General features: G+C 46.8%; 1 protein-coding gene across 1 annotated transcript in view; it reads left to right on the plus strand.

Moving 5' to 3' along the window:
* FBLN5 (fibulin 5) overlaps nt 1-12483 on the plus strand; it is a 156334-nt gene that overhangs the window by 76698 nt on the left and 67153 nt on the right. Inside the window, exon 5 of the mRNA XM_077466752.1 lies at nt 2636-2758. Coding sequence (XP_077322878.1) covers nt 2636-2758 — 123 coding nt within the window. The remainder of the gene's footprint in view (nt 1-2635; nt 2759-12483) is intronic.

Raw genomic sequence — 12483 nt, forward strand, 5'->3', positions numbered from 1 at the left:
GGCGCCGGAGGGGGGGAGGGTTCCGATGAGCGGAAGGTCCACTTTAGGGTGGACCTCCGCTTTAAAAGTGGGGTATTACTTAGAACCCCCAAACTTTATATATATATATATATATATATATATATATATATATATATATATATATATATATATATATATATACATTTTTGTTTTTAGCAAAGAATCTAGAGAATAAAATGGCGATTGTTGCAATATTTTATGTCACACGGTATTTGTGCAGCAGTGTTTTAAACGCAACTTTTTGGGAAAAGGGACACTTTCATGAATTTAAAAAAAAAAACAGTATAGTTTTCCCAATTTTTTTGCATAATGTGAAAGATGATGTTATGCTGAGTAAATAGATACCAAACGTGTCACGCTTTATAATTACACACACTCGTGGAATAGCTAAAAACTTTGGTACCTAAAAATCGCCATAGGCATAATTTTTTTTACGGTTACCAGGTTAGAGTAACAGAGGAGGTCTAATGCTAGAATTATTGCTCATGCTCTGACGGTCGCGGTTTTCGTTTGCATTTTCTTTGCTGTGTGAGCTCGCAGTGACAGGGGTGCTTTATAAAATCTTTTTTTTTTTTCTTATTTTATCTTATTCTGAGATTCTGAATACTGTATATAGCGCCGGGTTCCTGAAGAGCACGCACTATGTTTTGTAAATTTCGTTTTTTCCTAAGACCATGGTTGGGTTTTAGGGTTAATTTCAGTAAATTATGGTTAGACACATTGGGTACCAATCTCTCTGTCTGAGCCAATCAGCGAGTGCGTTGTCTCACTGTGTATTCTGGGAGAGGGTACTTAAGGTGCTGAGATCACGTGGTTCTGGGTTTCCGGTCCAGAAGTATGCTCTGACTCCTTGGCCCTGGTCCTCCTGACCAGCCCCCAGAGGCCCTCATGGCCTGGGGTGCGGATCCATCCATTTCCGAGTCTCGGGGCTGGCTAGACCGAGGCGCAGTAACTGGAAGGAGGGTTCCGAGGTGGTCCGGTGCCATCTCAGGTTTTGAGAGCCCCAGCAACTGAAAACGCAGCCAGGGGAGGACCCTTCAGAAGAGGGCCATGCATGAGGCTGGCTGCTCGGTAAGAGCCTGGAAGCCAAGCTGAAAGGACACCAAGTGAATCCGCATTCTTACGGTATCGCCGGCCCGGCTGCAAGATACTGGTACTGTAAGAGAGTTCTTAATTTCATCCTTGAGATACAACCAAGTTCTGTGAGAGACTTTCTGATCTGTTCTAAAGTTCTATGACCAAGTCTGTGGCAGAGACTTCGCTAAACTTAAATCACCTTTCAGCTGCTAAATTCACTATAAGGGGATTTATCCAATAGTTATAATATCCAGTTGGAGACATTTCAAGTGTCAGCAGTTCCAAGAGTACCTGAGCTTTCCTACCCATACCCTCTATTCCCGACTGAGTTCTGTTTAACGTTTTCTGCAAAAAAAATTCCTAAAGGGATTCAAGTGTTGGTCTCTGCAGTTTATTGGGCCATCAACCTCAGGAAACCCCTAGATGAGCATGAGGTGGAGAAGGTAACGGTAAGCCCAAACAAAACCAGCCGATCCTTCGGGGGTCAGTGCTACATGTATATTTTTTAAAAACTGCTGCCATTGGCAGCCGAGTAAACAGGAAGTGACGTTGTGACTTTGCTTCCATGTTTACATCCAGGAGACTGGAATGAAGCTGGAAACTTTGATCGGGCCTTTCGGTGGGACAGGAGGCTCGGAAAGAGCGGGGAGGTAGCGGGAGGGGGGATGTCCCCTCCTGCTCCTCCGGGATAACAATTGAGTGGCTTTTAGCTGCATTGGTTTACCTCGGAAAGCCGATCGCCCGCTATAAACAATGGTACCCGGATGATGCCTGCAGCTGCAGGCATCACCCCTGTATAACCCCCGAAAGCCGAGTACACACATCTGTGTACGCTCGTTAGGAAGGGGTTAAGAGCTGGGGTATGTAAACTTTTGATCAGGGTCATTTGGGTAGTTTCTGTTGTGATTATGATTTAAAAAGAGTAAACACAGATTGATTGATAATAAATGGCTTCAGCCAAACACTAACCATGCGTTTAAAGAAACGTTTTTTTGTTTTATCATTCATATTCTCTGAAAAATGGCCAAGAAGTCATAAATTCTGCCTGGGTGTGTAAACTTATGAGCACAACTGTAAGGTGACGCCGTGGGAGGTTACTGACTAAAACTGCATGGTGTAAAATCTAGAGCAGGTTTGTAATGTGACCAATCAGCTTCCAAGTTTTAGTTACAAAGCTTAATTAAACAAGCTGAAGTTAGAAGTGGATTGGTTACCATGCACAACCACACCATATTCTGAGTGCTCCAGTTTTAGTAAATCTCCCGGGGTGTCTTGTCAGATAGTGGAGAAGGAAGCAGTGCTGGATCAGTAAGTTATATATAAAGTAACATTGCATGTTCTATATGTGCAGATCAGCAACCGACTCCTCTGGGTGTTTCTTATTTTCATCACATAAACATCTGGAGGTGATGCTGGAGGTGTAGAGTAGAGGACCAGCAATATCAGTTCTAATATGTGGTCATTGTCTGCTCTCCCAGTCCCTGGCTTCTGATTGGTTGGTCTGGGGTGTCTAACAGTCTTTATTCATTTTTTGCAGATATTGATGAGTGTGCAAGTGAATCCCATCACTGTAACCCCACCCAGGTGTGTATAAACACAGAGGGAGGATATACATGTTCCTGTACGGAGGGGTACTGGCTCCTCGAAGGACAGTGCTTAGGTGAGCCTTTTTATCCTTTTTTATTTTTTTCTATTTCTGTCTTACATGTATGGATGAGATCAAAGCTTCCATAGACTTGAAAGCAGTGCCAGGAAAGGTCCTTTGGCACCCAAGCATGGCAAACTGCACATGCTTGGGTGACCCCACACACACACACTCTACAAAAATAGTGAAAAAAAAAACGCTATTGATGGCGGATATCCATTCCTGGAGCGTTGGGGGTGATGCCCTCAACCACTTTCTTGCTACCTGTAATCTGGCCGTGAATAAGGATTCATGCAGAAAGGTGTTGTGGAATTTATCAGAGTCTGGGAACACTCCTAGTAAGCATTGCTTGGGGCAAAGTGTCAAGGGGGATCCCATCTTGTCATGTATAAATTTCACGATTTGGGACCAATAGTCCTGTACTAGGGGACATGACCATATAAGATGGTAAAAGGTACTATCGGGGCTGTCACATCTAGGACAAAGCGGGTTATGGTCTGGTTTATATTTGGCCAAGCGTCGGGGGGTAATATAGACTATATGGACAATATAAATTTGTGTGAGACGGTCAGAGAGCTTGGTTTTTTTACAGGTGTTCAATGCATCCCTCCCATTCCTCGTCCTCCATCACCCCCACGTCCCCAGCCCATCTATCCCTCAAACCATATGCTAGCGTTACAGCTGTAGGTCGGGTGAGGTTGTTGTAGAACAAGGAGATAAGCTTTGAGGGGTCCTGTCCCAGCAGAACACCCACAATGTCCATGCACTCTATATTTGGAGATTGGCCAGAGAATTGAGTCTGGACGGCATGGCGGAGCTGGAAGTAATGAAAGAACATGGAATTGGGAAGCTTAAAGTCGTCTTTGAGTTGTTGGAAAGATTTTAAAGTATTGTCACGATATGAGATATATGATATGCCCCGAGACATCCAAAGGTTGTGGTCAGGTACAGATAATTCCCTCAGGCCTGGGTTGTCCCATAGCGGTGTGTGTGAATGTGTGGGAGGTGCCCTAAATCTGCGTCTCACTATCTCCCATATTTTACAATGGCTGTAGAGCAATCCCTTACGACCGCTTCTCTTATCGGCCAATTGGGCCTTAAGACCCTACTTATTGTCTGGCCGGGAGGAGAATCGGGAAGACAGCGGATTTTAATTTGCCATTGTCACATAACTAGAGTGGGCACAGGGCGCATTGCTCTGTGCCCCGAGCCCTCCCTTTTTTAAAGTCAATTAGAGCCTCAGGCTCTCATCATGCTTCCAAAAAAAAGAATTTATATTGAAATCCATGCGTCCGGTGCCCTGCATGTAGATTAGGGGTCGGCGCCCCTGCGCCTCGTATGGACAGACCACCAGTGCCATACATTATACAACTACTTTACTTTAGCTTCCCATAGATTTAAGGCTAGTACACATGGGGCTGAATGTCGGACCGTTCAATAGAAACTGGCCAACATTCGGCATATGTACTGCCGCAGGTCGGACAGAAGCTCATCATTCGGCCAGCTTCTGTCGAAGGGGCATGACTGAAAAAGGTCTGCCAAATGTCTCCCGGCGTGTTCTGGCAGGGGGACCGTCACCTTGTCAGATCACAATAGCTCAGCAAGGAGTATAAAAAGTACTAACATCAGATTTTTATTACAGCGGCTCCAACCTGAGCTGTAGTGCAAGGGCCTGCCTGATTGCATACAAATTAAAAGTGTTTTGGTAAAGCTAAAGGAAAATTGTACAAGAACATTGTATAACGTTCAGCCAGCCTTAATTAAGAGCAGCCTATACTCCATTTTTTATGTTTAGTTTGTGCTTGCACCACTTTTAAGTGTAAATGACTCCGGGCTTTAAACTCATCACTGTTCTTGCCCATGTGATTGAACTCCGCCATGTCTTAGAATGTTTTGTATTATAATAAAAGTGGCTGATTCCAATTATCACATTGTATTTGTACAGCTGGATCCAATGTATTATAACACACAGTAATACTGTTATAGCAGTTGGATAATATATTGCCCCGCTGTAATTTAATACACCACAATCCCAGCTGTGCAACAATCGCCGCATGTGCCAGAGTGTAAAAACATCAGCGGCAGATATTGGACCTCATTCATCCAAACGTCCAAAGCAAGAACTCCTAGCCATGGTACTTAATCCAGGAAACCGTTCCTAAGCTATCACTTGGTTTCCTTTTTAATAACGCCACCCAGTCTCCATAATGCTGCTTTAAGCAACGGGGAGGAGGAGATGACATTTTGGTGGTTTGGATGAATAATGCACACATCTTTAAAGCGGGAGTCCGCCGGGACTCCGCGTTTTTTTTTTTTTTTTTTTAAAAGCCAGCAGCTACAAATACTGCAGCTGCTGACTTTTAAAATAGTGACACTTACCTGTCCAGCGCGCCCGCGATGTCGTCACCCGAAGCCGATCTGTAGATCGTTTCTCGGGTGCTGCCGCCGCCATCTTGGGTATGGGAATCAGGAAATGGAGCCTTTCGGCTTCATTTCCCGGGTTCCCTACTGCGCATGCGCGAGCCGCGCTGCGCAATAAGGATGGTCCCCGCTGCCTCTGGGATCTGTGTGTTTCCCAGCAGGCAGCGGGGCACTTGCGGAAAGGGGCGGGACTTGCGGAAAGGGGCGTAATATACGCCCCTTTCCGCAGAGAGCTATCCCGGAAGTGGGTGCAGATACCTGTACTACTGTACAGGTATCTGTACCCCCCTCCCCCCTGAAAGGTGGCAGTTGTGGCGCCGGAGGGGGGGGAGGGTTCCGATGAGCGGAAGGTCCACTTTAGGGTGGACCTCCGCATTAAGAAGGATGCAAGGTTATTGGGGCCTAACATTGGACAATGGAGCCCACAGAGCCGTACTCACTCCGGGGCTCCAAGAAGCTTGTGCAGCGGGCCAGAAACACACAGGGTGCGATTTCAGCAGTGACGTTGTATTGCAGAACAGCTCAGCAAAGCAACAGGTCCAGCGGGGGGCCAACCCTGACCGGTGCCACTTACAACTGAGACAGCGGTGGACCCACAATATGCATGTAGCACTGCCCTCCTAAGGGACTGCTTGGAATTACCTGCTCATCTGCACTGCCATGACCTGCTGAACATTCCAACCCACCTGGCACTCTGGGTTCAGACATCATGATACCGCTGCAAAGTAATGAATCGGACAACTCTGGGTATTTAGATTCTGATAGTATTTACTTGAATCAACTGTAAAAGGGTAGTACACAGCAAAGAGGCGATAAATCTGCTGAGCTTTAGGGCTTACAGTGCCAGCTCAGCAAAATAATTCCTCTGAAAGTCAAGAAACAAAGTAGTAACAAATATGCAGCAAGTTATAAACGCTTCCTTTAAAAGGTGATACTTTCTTTCCCCCTAGAGATGGATTCAACTAAACAGACTAGACTGACTCACTATAAGATGTGACCTGGCATGACTACAACTGCTATAGTGATGAGAGCTAAAGCCTAGAGGTGATAGTACAAGGGCCCTTGTGTAACTCTAACATTAATGTCCTCGTTGCAGATCTGATGTTCTTCACCAGTACGTTGGAGCTTGTTAAAGAGGAAATAAACCCTAATGGGTTTTACTTCCTCTTTGGCTCCCTGCAAATTAAAAGCATAATGGGCTAATGTATCGTATACTAGACCATTATGTGACACTTACCTGCAAACAAATCCATCGCTGTCCCCTGTGCAGGCTGTGTCCATCTTCGTCACTCTTCCTTTCCGGGGGCTGCGGACTCCGGCTCTGTGACTGGCCGGAGTAATGCGACATCACTCCCACGCATGCGCGCAGGAGCCTTCAATGACGGCACACTCTGGGGGAAGAAACGGCACGGAGGTCTGTTTCTTCACAGCACATGCGCCGATTACATCATCGGCGCACTATATGTGAAATATCTCCTAAACAGTGCACATTTAGGCAATATTTCCACTACCTATAGGTAAGGTTTACAACCACTTTAACTGTAAACAGTTTAGGTGTAATGGGGTGTATTAAGTTCCCTGTAGAGAGTGAAGTTGAAGCACTATAGCACTGCGTTACGCTAAATTCAAGAAAGTGTTCATAGAGTGGAGGTGTCTGATGCAAAGTTTTCCAGTGATGCTGAACGGTTGGGTCTCTGGTTTCTTTTAGGGCTCCTCCCAGAAATCTGATGGTAGCAAAGATCTCTGGCATATGTGGTCCAGATGCATAGGCAGCCAAAACAGTTATCAGTCTGATAAACTACCCCTCCCACAGTTCCTTTAACCGGACTCAACAATATGATGTAATTTAATAGCCCTGGGCACTAAGGGACATGCAAGACACCAGAAGATTACCGTATCTTGCAATTGCAGGCTACATGCAGAATGGAAGATTACGACTGGCTGTCCCAGAGGAGCAGAATGAGGCCTGGCTGGTCCACCGCAGCCAAATAGGAAAGGCTTACTGGAAGATAAGAAGGGTAGTCCCTGTACTGTCCTTTCTCCTCTGGAACCTGTCTCTATCTCTAGTACTGCCCCAGACAGACGGGGTTCCTTTCTCAAAACTAGCCACTCGCATAAAGTGTACCAAGCCTGAGAGCCAGGGTTGTAAATATGCTCTCCCCTACCCAGGATGGTTGCTCGGATAGTCCAATAGGATAGCTGTCTCCCTGTGACCAAGGAAATCATAAAGGAACGGAGTTGTTCACAACACCCTCCCCTATCTGCATTGTCGCAGTGGTCAAGTGCCACCTGCAGAGAATATACAGACTGCCCTGCCTACACACACGTCTGGTGATGCACTAAGCCAGAGCACTACATAGCGCACTTGAGTTAAATTTGCTGTCTCCGTTCAGTTCAGTCCACCTAGGAAAGCCATTGGCTGCTGCTCTTCTGTTTAGTTCAGTAACTCTACAAACTGCCCAAAAAATTCCTAATAACGTCATAACATACAGCAACAGTATAATCTTTAGGCCGGGTTCACATATGTGTGGTCCGGCTTTGACACACATATTTCAGCCCCCTTCGGTGCGACTTTGTTCAGTGGTTCAGATGCGATATGTCAAAGTGTATGACAATGGAAATCACACCTGAACCATGCTCAAAACTGTACCGCACTCTTTCTAACCACTTGCCTACTGGGCACTTTTACCCCCTTCTTGCCAAGGCCAATTTACAGTTTTCAGCGCTGTCACACTTTAAATGATAATTGTGCGGTCATGCAACACTGTACCCAGTGTGGGAGCTGCTGTTTTTTTTTTGAGGGGGGGGGCGCATCAGACAACAACCCCCCCCCCCCCACTCCGACGGCACCTCAAACACCCCATCCCCCCACCTGCTGTCTTGCCCCGGGCAACGGCAGCAGTCATCTCCTCCATTCATCCATCTCAGCGGCCATGTGCCCCCCCCCCCCCCCCCCCCTCCTAGTTGTCAAATAGGATCAGCCAATTGGGTGATGGGTCTCAAAATCTGCTTCCTGATTGGCCGGGAGGAGGATCATTGTTACAACAGCGAATATTCATTTGCTGTTGTAACACACCTGGGTGGGCTCCACTCCCATTCTATGCGCCCCGAGCCCACCCTATTATGAAGCCTATTCGAGCCTCTGGTTCTTAATCAGGAGCTTCAAATAAACCCCCCCCCCCTCCCGCATTGGAATCCATGTGCCTGGCGTCCTGAAAGGGCCTGGACGCATGTATGGGGGGTGGTGGCGCCCATGCACCCTTAATCACTTGCTTACCGGGCACTTCATCCCCCCTCCTGTCCAGACCAATTTTCAGCTGATGCACTTAGAATGACAATTGCGCGGTCATACAACGCTGTACCCAAATGATATTTTTTATTATTTTGTTCTTACAAATAGAGCTTTATTTTGGTGGTATTTGATCACCTCTGCGGTATTATAACATTTTGCAAACAGGTGATTTTTCTCCTTCATTAATGTACGGTGATGAGGCAGCACTGATGGGTGGCATTGATGGGTTACACTGATAGGCAGCACTGATAGGTGGCACTCATTAGCATTGATAGGTGGCACTGGCAGGGGGTGCTGGTGGGCACAGATGAGGCATAATTGCCTCTTCCTCTTCGGGACAGATGTCCCTGGCAGATAAGCCGGTGACTGGCTCTTTTTTATCCTCACGCTGTTAGCGTGAGGAGAAAAAAAAACGAAAAAAAAAAACATTATTTGAGCTTTTGTTTACATGATGTGATCAGATGTCATTGGCTGACAGCTGATCATGTGGTAAGGGGTCGGGACTCAGATCTCTGATCACCCGAGTCTCAGTGAATCGGTGATCAAGGTGCGTGCAAAGGGGAGACCGTCATGACGGCATCCCGGAAATTCAGGTCCGTGCTGTGGCCATTCGGCTATAGCGCGGACATCAAGTGATTAATGGACGGGCCGCCCCTGACTGTACCCATATGAAGTTTTTATAATTTGTTTCATACAAATAGAGCTTTATTTTGGTGGTATTTAATCACCACTGGGCTTTTATTGTTTGATAAACAAATGAAAGAAAAAAAAACATTTTTCATAGTTTGTTATAAACGCATTCAATTCGTATATACACTATATTGCCAAAAGTATTGGAACACCTGCCTTTATGAGCACGTAAAGGCGTCTTAGTCCGTAGAGTTCAATATGGCGTTTTCCCACACTTTGCAGCTATAACAGCTTCCACTCTTCTGGGAAGGCCATCCACAAGGGTTAGGAGTGTGCCTATGGGAATGTTTGACCATTCTTCCAGAAGCACATTTGTGTGGTCAGGCACTGATGTTGGATGAGAAGGCCTGGCTTGCAGTCTCCACTCTAATTCATCCCAAAGGTGTTCTGTCGGGTTGCGGTCAGGACTCTGTGCAGGCCAGTCAAGTTCCTCCACCCCATCCATGTCTTTATGGACTTTTCTTTGTGCACTGGTCCAAATCATTTGGTGGAGGGGGATTATGGTGTGGGGTTGTTTTTCGGGGGGGGGGGGGGGGTTGGGTTTGGCCCCTTAGTTTTCCAGTGAAGGGAACTCTTAAGGCCTCAGCCTACCAAGACATTTTGGACAATTTCATGCTCCCAACTTTGTGGGAACAGTTTGGGGATGACAAACAAGATATTTGGGGGGCACACCCTAAAAAAAATGCATAAAGATGGTGCTGCCATAAGACCATACAACAGAACAAAAATATTACAGCGCACACACGCAAAACTAACATTTATCTCCAGCAAGGCTTTTTAAAAACACCTAGACATTTTCAAAAAACATTATCAAAAAATATGGGGATTTGGTCACACCATATTGTTATATGGTGCTTAAGCCCACTTACTGCGACAAAGTACCCCATGATTAGTGGGTCCTACACTATCCATAGACTAGGAGAGCAGTTTGGGGATGGCCCCTTCCTGTTCCAACATGACTGCGCACCAGTGTACAAAGCAAGGTCCTCCTGCAGACAAGAGGTAGCAATTCTCCTCTCCCACAGCATTTAGACTGCTATATTTTAACTTTGTAGCAAGGCAAGAGGTTGCTGCAGGAGTTGATCTGTGGATTTACATGGAAGTGGATGGCTACCATGGACAATGGCCATAAAAAGATGGCGCTATCATTATAGAGAGAAAAGATCAAGGCATTGCCCGGGGGAGCACTGTTCTCTTTGGGCAGGTAATAAATACCTGTAAGTGTTACAATGACACATTACTGAGCATGCTGAACTTAAAGCGGGAGTTCCGCCGTTTTTTTTTTTTTTTTTTTTTTTAAAGCCAGCAGCTACAAATACTGCAGCTGCTGACTTTTAAAATAAGGACACTTACCCGCCCAGCGCGCCCGCGATTTCGGCACCCGAAGCCGATCTCTCGATCGTCTCTCGGGTGCTGCCGCCGCCATCTTGGGTATGGGAATCAGGAAGTGGAGCCTTTGGGCTTCACTTCATTCCCTACAGAGAGCTATCCCGGAAGTGGGTGAAGATACCTGTACTGTACAGGTACCTGCACCCCCTCCCCCCTGAAAGGTGCCAATTGTGGCGCCGGAGGGGGGAGGATTCCAATGAGCGGAAGGTCCACTTTAGGGTGGACCTCCGCTTTATTGTGAGAAAATATAAAGTGACTGTTAATTCCAAAAAAGGCTGCCAGCAGCAGATATATAATGTGGCTCATATCTGTAGCCGTTTTAATTGTTACCTGCTGACTGCTGGGCAGTTCTGAATACTCTGACACCACTCGGTTCCAGGTTTCATTCCAGAAGGCCTGTACAAGTGTTGTCCACCAGTTAAAATAAAGGGAACACCAATATGGAGGCTCACAGAATACAACATAATATTCCCAGGGAAACATAAGATGCAAGTTAAATCCACAACAGGCTCATGAAAACTGAAAGAGCTGGGAGGGAGGTTGCTGAAGAGCTAGCAATAATTATTGCATTATTGCTGCAAGTGACAAGTTCATTGATTGATACATAATGCTGTTTTCTAGTTTTCACACTAGGGGGAGCTATTCTCAGCCAGTGTTCCGTCAGATTAGCTGCCATCTTGCTACACCCCACACCTGTCGACACTATAAAGATGCAGTGAGAAGTGGGCAAGTGGACATCTTGTTACACCAACCGGAGTTTTGCATTTTACACTTATAGCAGTAAACTGAGGTTATATTGTGAATGTGTGATACAGTACTCAGAACTCTGTCTGAATGTTTAGATGTTGAATTTTAAAAGCAGCCAACTTCTGTCAGATTAGCAAACCTGTGAGATCAGCAGGCTTGCCACTGCTTTTAAAAACTGAATTTGAAGAATATGTCGCTAAGAAAAGTTTAGAATGCATTCATTGAGGCTGATCTGAACAATATCTGAGATATACGCATTGGGGCTGGTCTGAGGTCTGAGATGCACGCATTGGGGCTGGTCTGAGATGCACGCATTGGGGCTGGTCTGAGATGCACGCATTGGGGCTGGTCTGAGGTCTGCGATGCATGCATTGGGGCTGGTCTGAGGTCTGCAATGCACGCACTGGGGCTGGTCTGAGATGCACGCATTGGTGCTGGTCTGAGGTCTGAGATGCACGCATTGGCGCTGGTCTGAGATGCACGCATTGGGGCTGGTCTGAGATGCACGCATTGGTGCTGGTCTGAGGTCTGAGATGCACGCATTGGCGCTGGTCTGAGATGCACGCATTGGGGCTGGTCTGAGATGCACGCATTGGTGCTGGTCTGAGGTCTGAGATGCAAGCATTGGGGCTGATCTGAGATGCACGCATTGGCACTGGTGTGAGGTCTGAGATGCACGCATTGGCACTGGTGTGAGGTCTGAGATGCAAGCATTGGGGCTGATCTGAGATGCACGCATTGGCGCTGGTGTGAGGTCTGAGATGCACGCATTGGGGCTGATCTGAGATGCACACATTGGCGCTGGTGTGAGGTCAGAGATGCAAGCATTGGGGCTGATCTGAGGTCCGAGATGCACGCATTGGTGCTGGTCTGAGATGCGCACATTGGCGCTGGTCTGAGATGCGCACATTGGTGCTGGTCTGAGGTCTGAAATGCACGCATTGGCGCTGTTCTGAGGTCTGAAATGCACGCATTGGCGCTGGTCTGAGGTTTGAAATGCACGCATTGGTGCTGGTCTGAGATGTACGCATTGGCGCTCATCTGAGATGCACGCATTGGCGCTCATCTGAGATGCACGCATTGGCGCTGGTCTGAAGTCTGAGATGCACGCATTGGTGCTGGTCTGAGGTTTGAGATGCACACATTGGCGCTCGTCTGAGATCTGAAATGCACGTATTGGCGCTGGTCTGAGATGCACGCA

The sequence above is a fragment of the Lithobates pipiens genome, unplaced genomic scaffold (genome assembly GCF_037356315.1).
Source record: "Lithobates pipiens isolate NorthernLeopardFrog02 unplaced genomic scaffold, aLitPip1_a1.2 Scaffold_37, whole genome shotgun sequence".
NCBI lineage: Eukaryota > Metazoa > Chordata > Amphibia > Anura > Ranidae > Lithobates > Lithobates pipiens.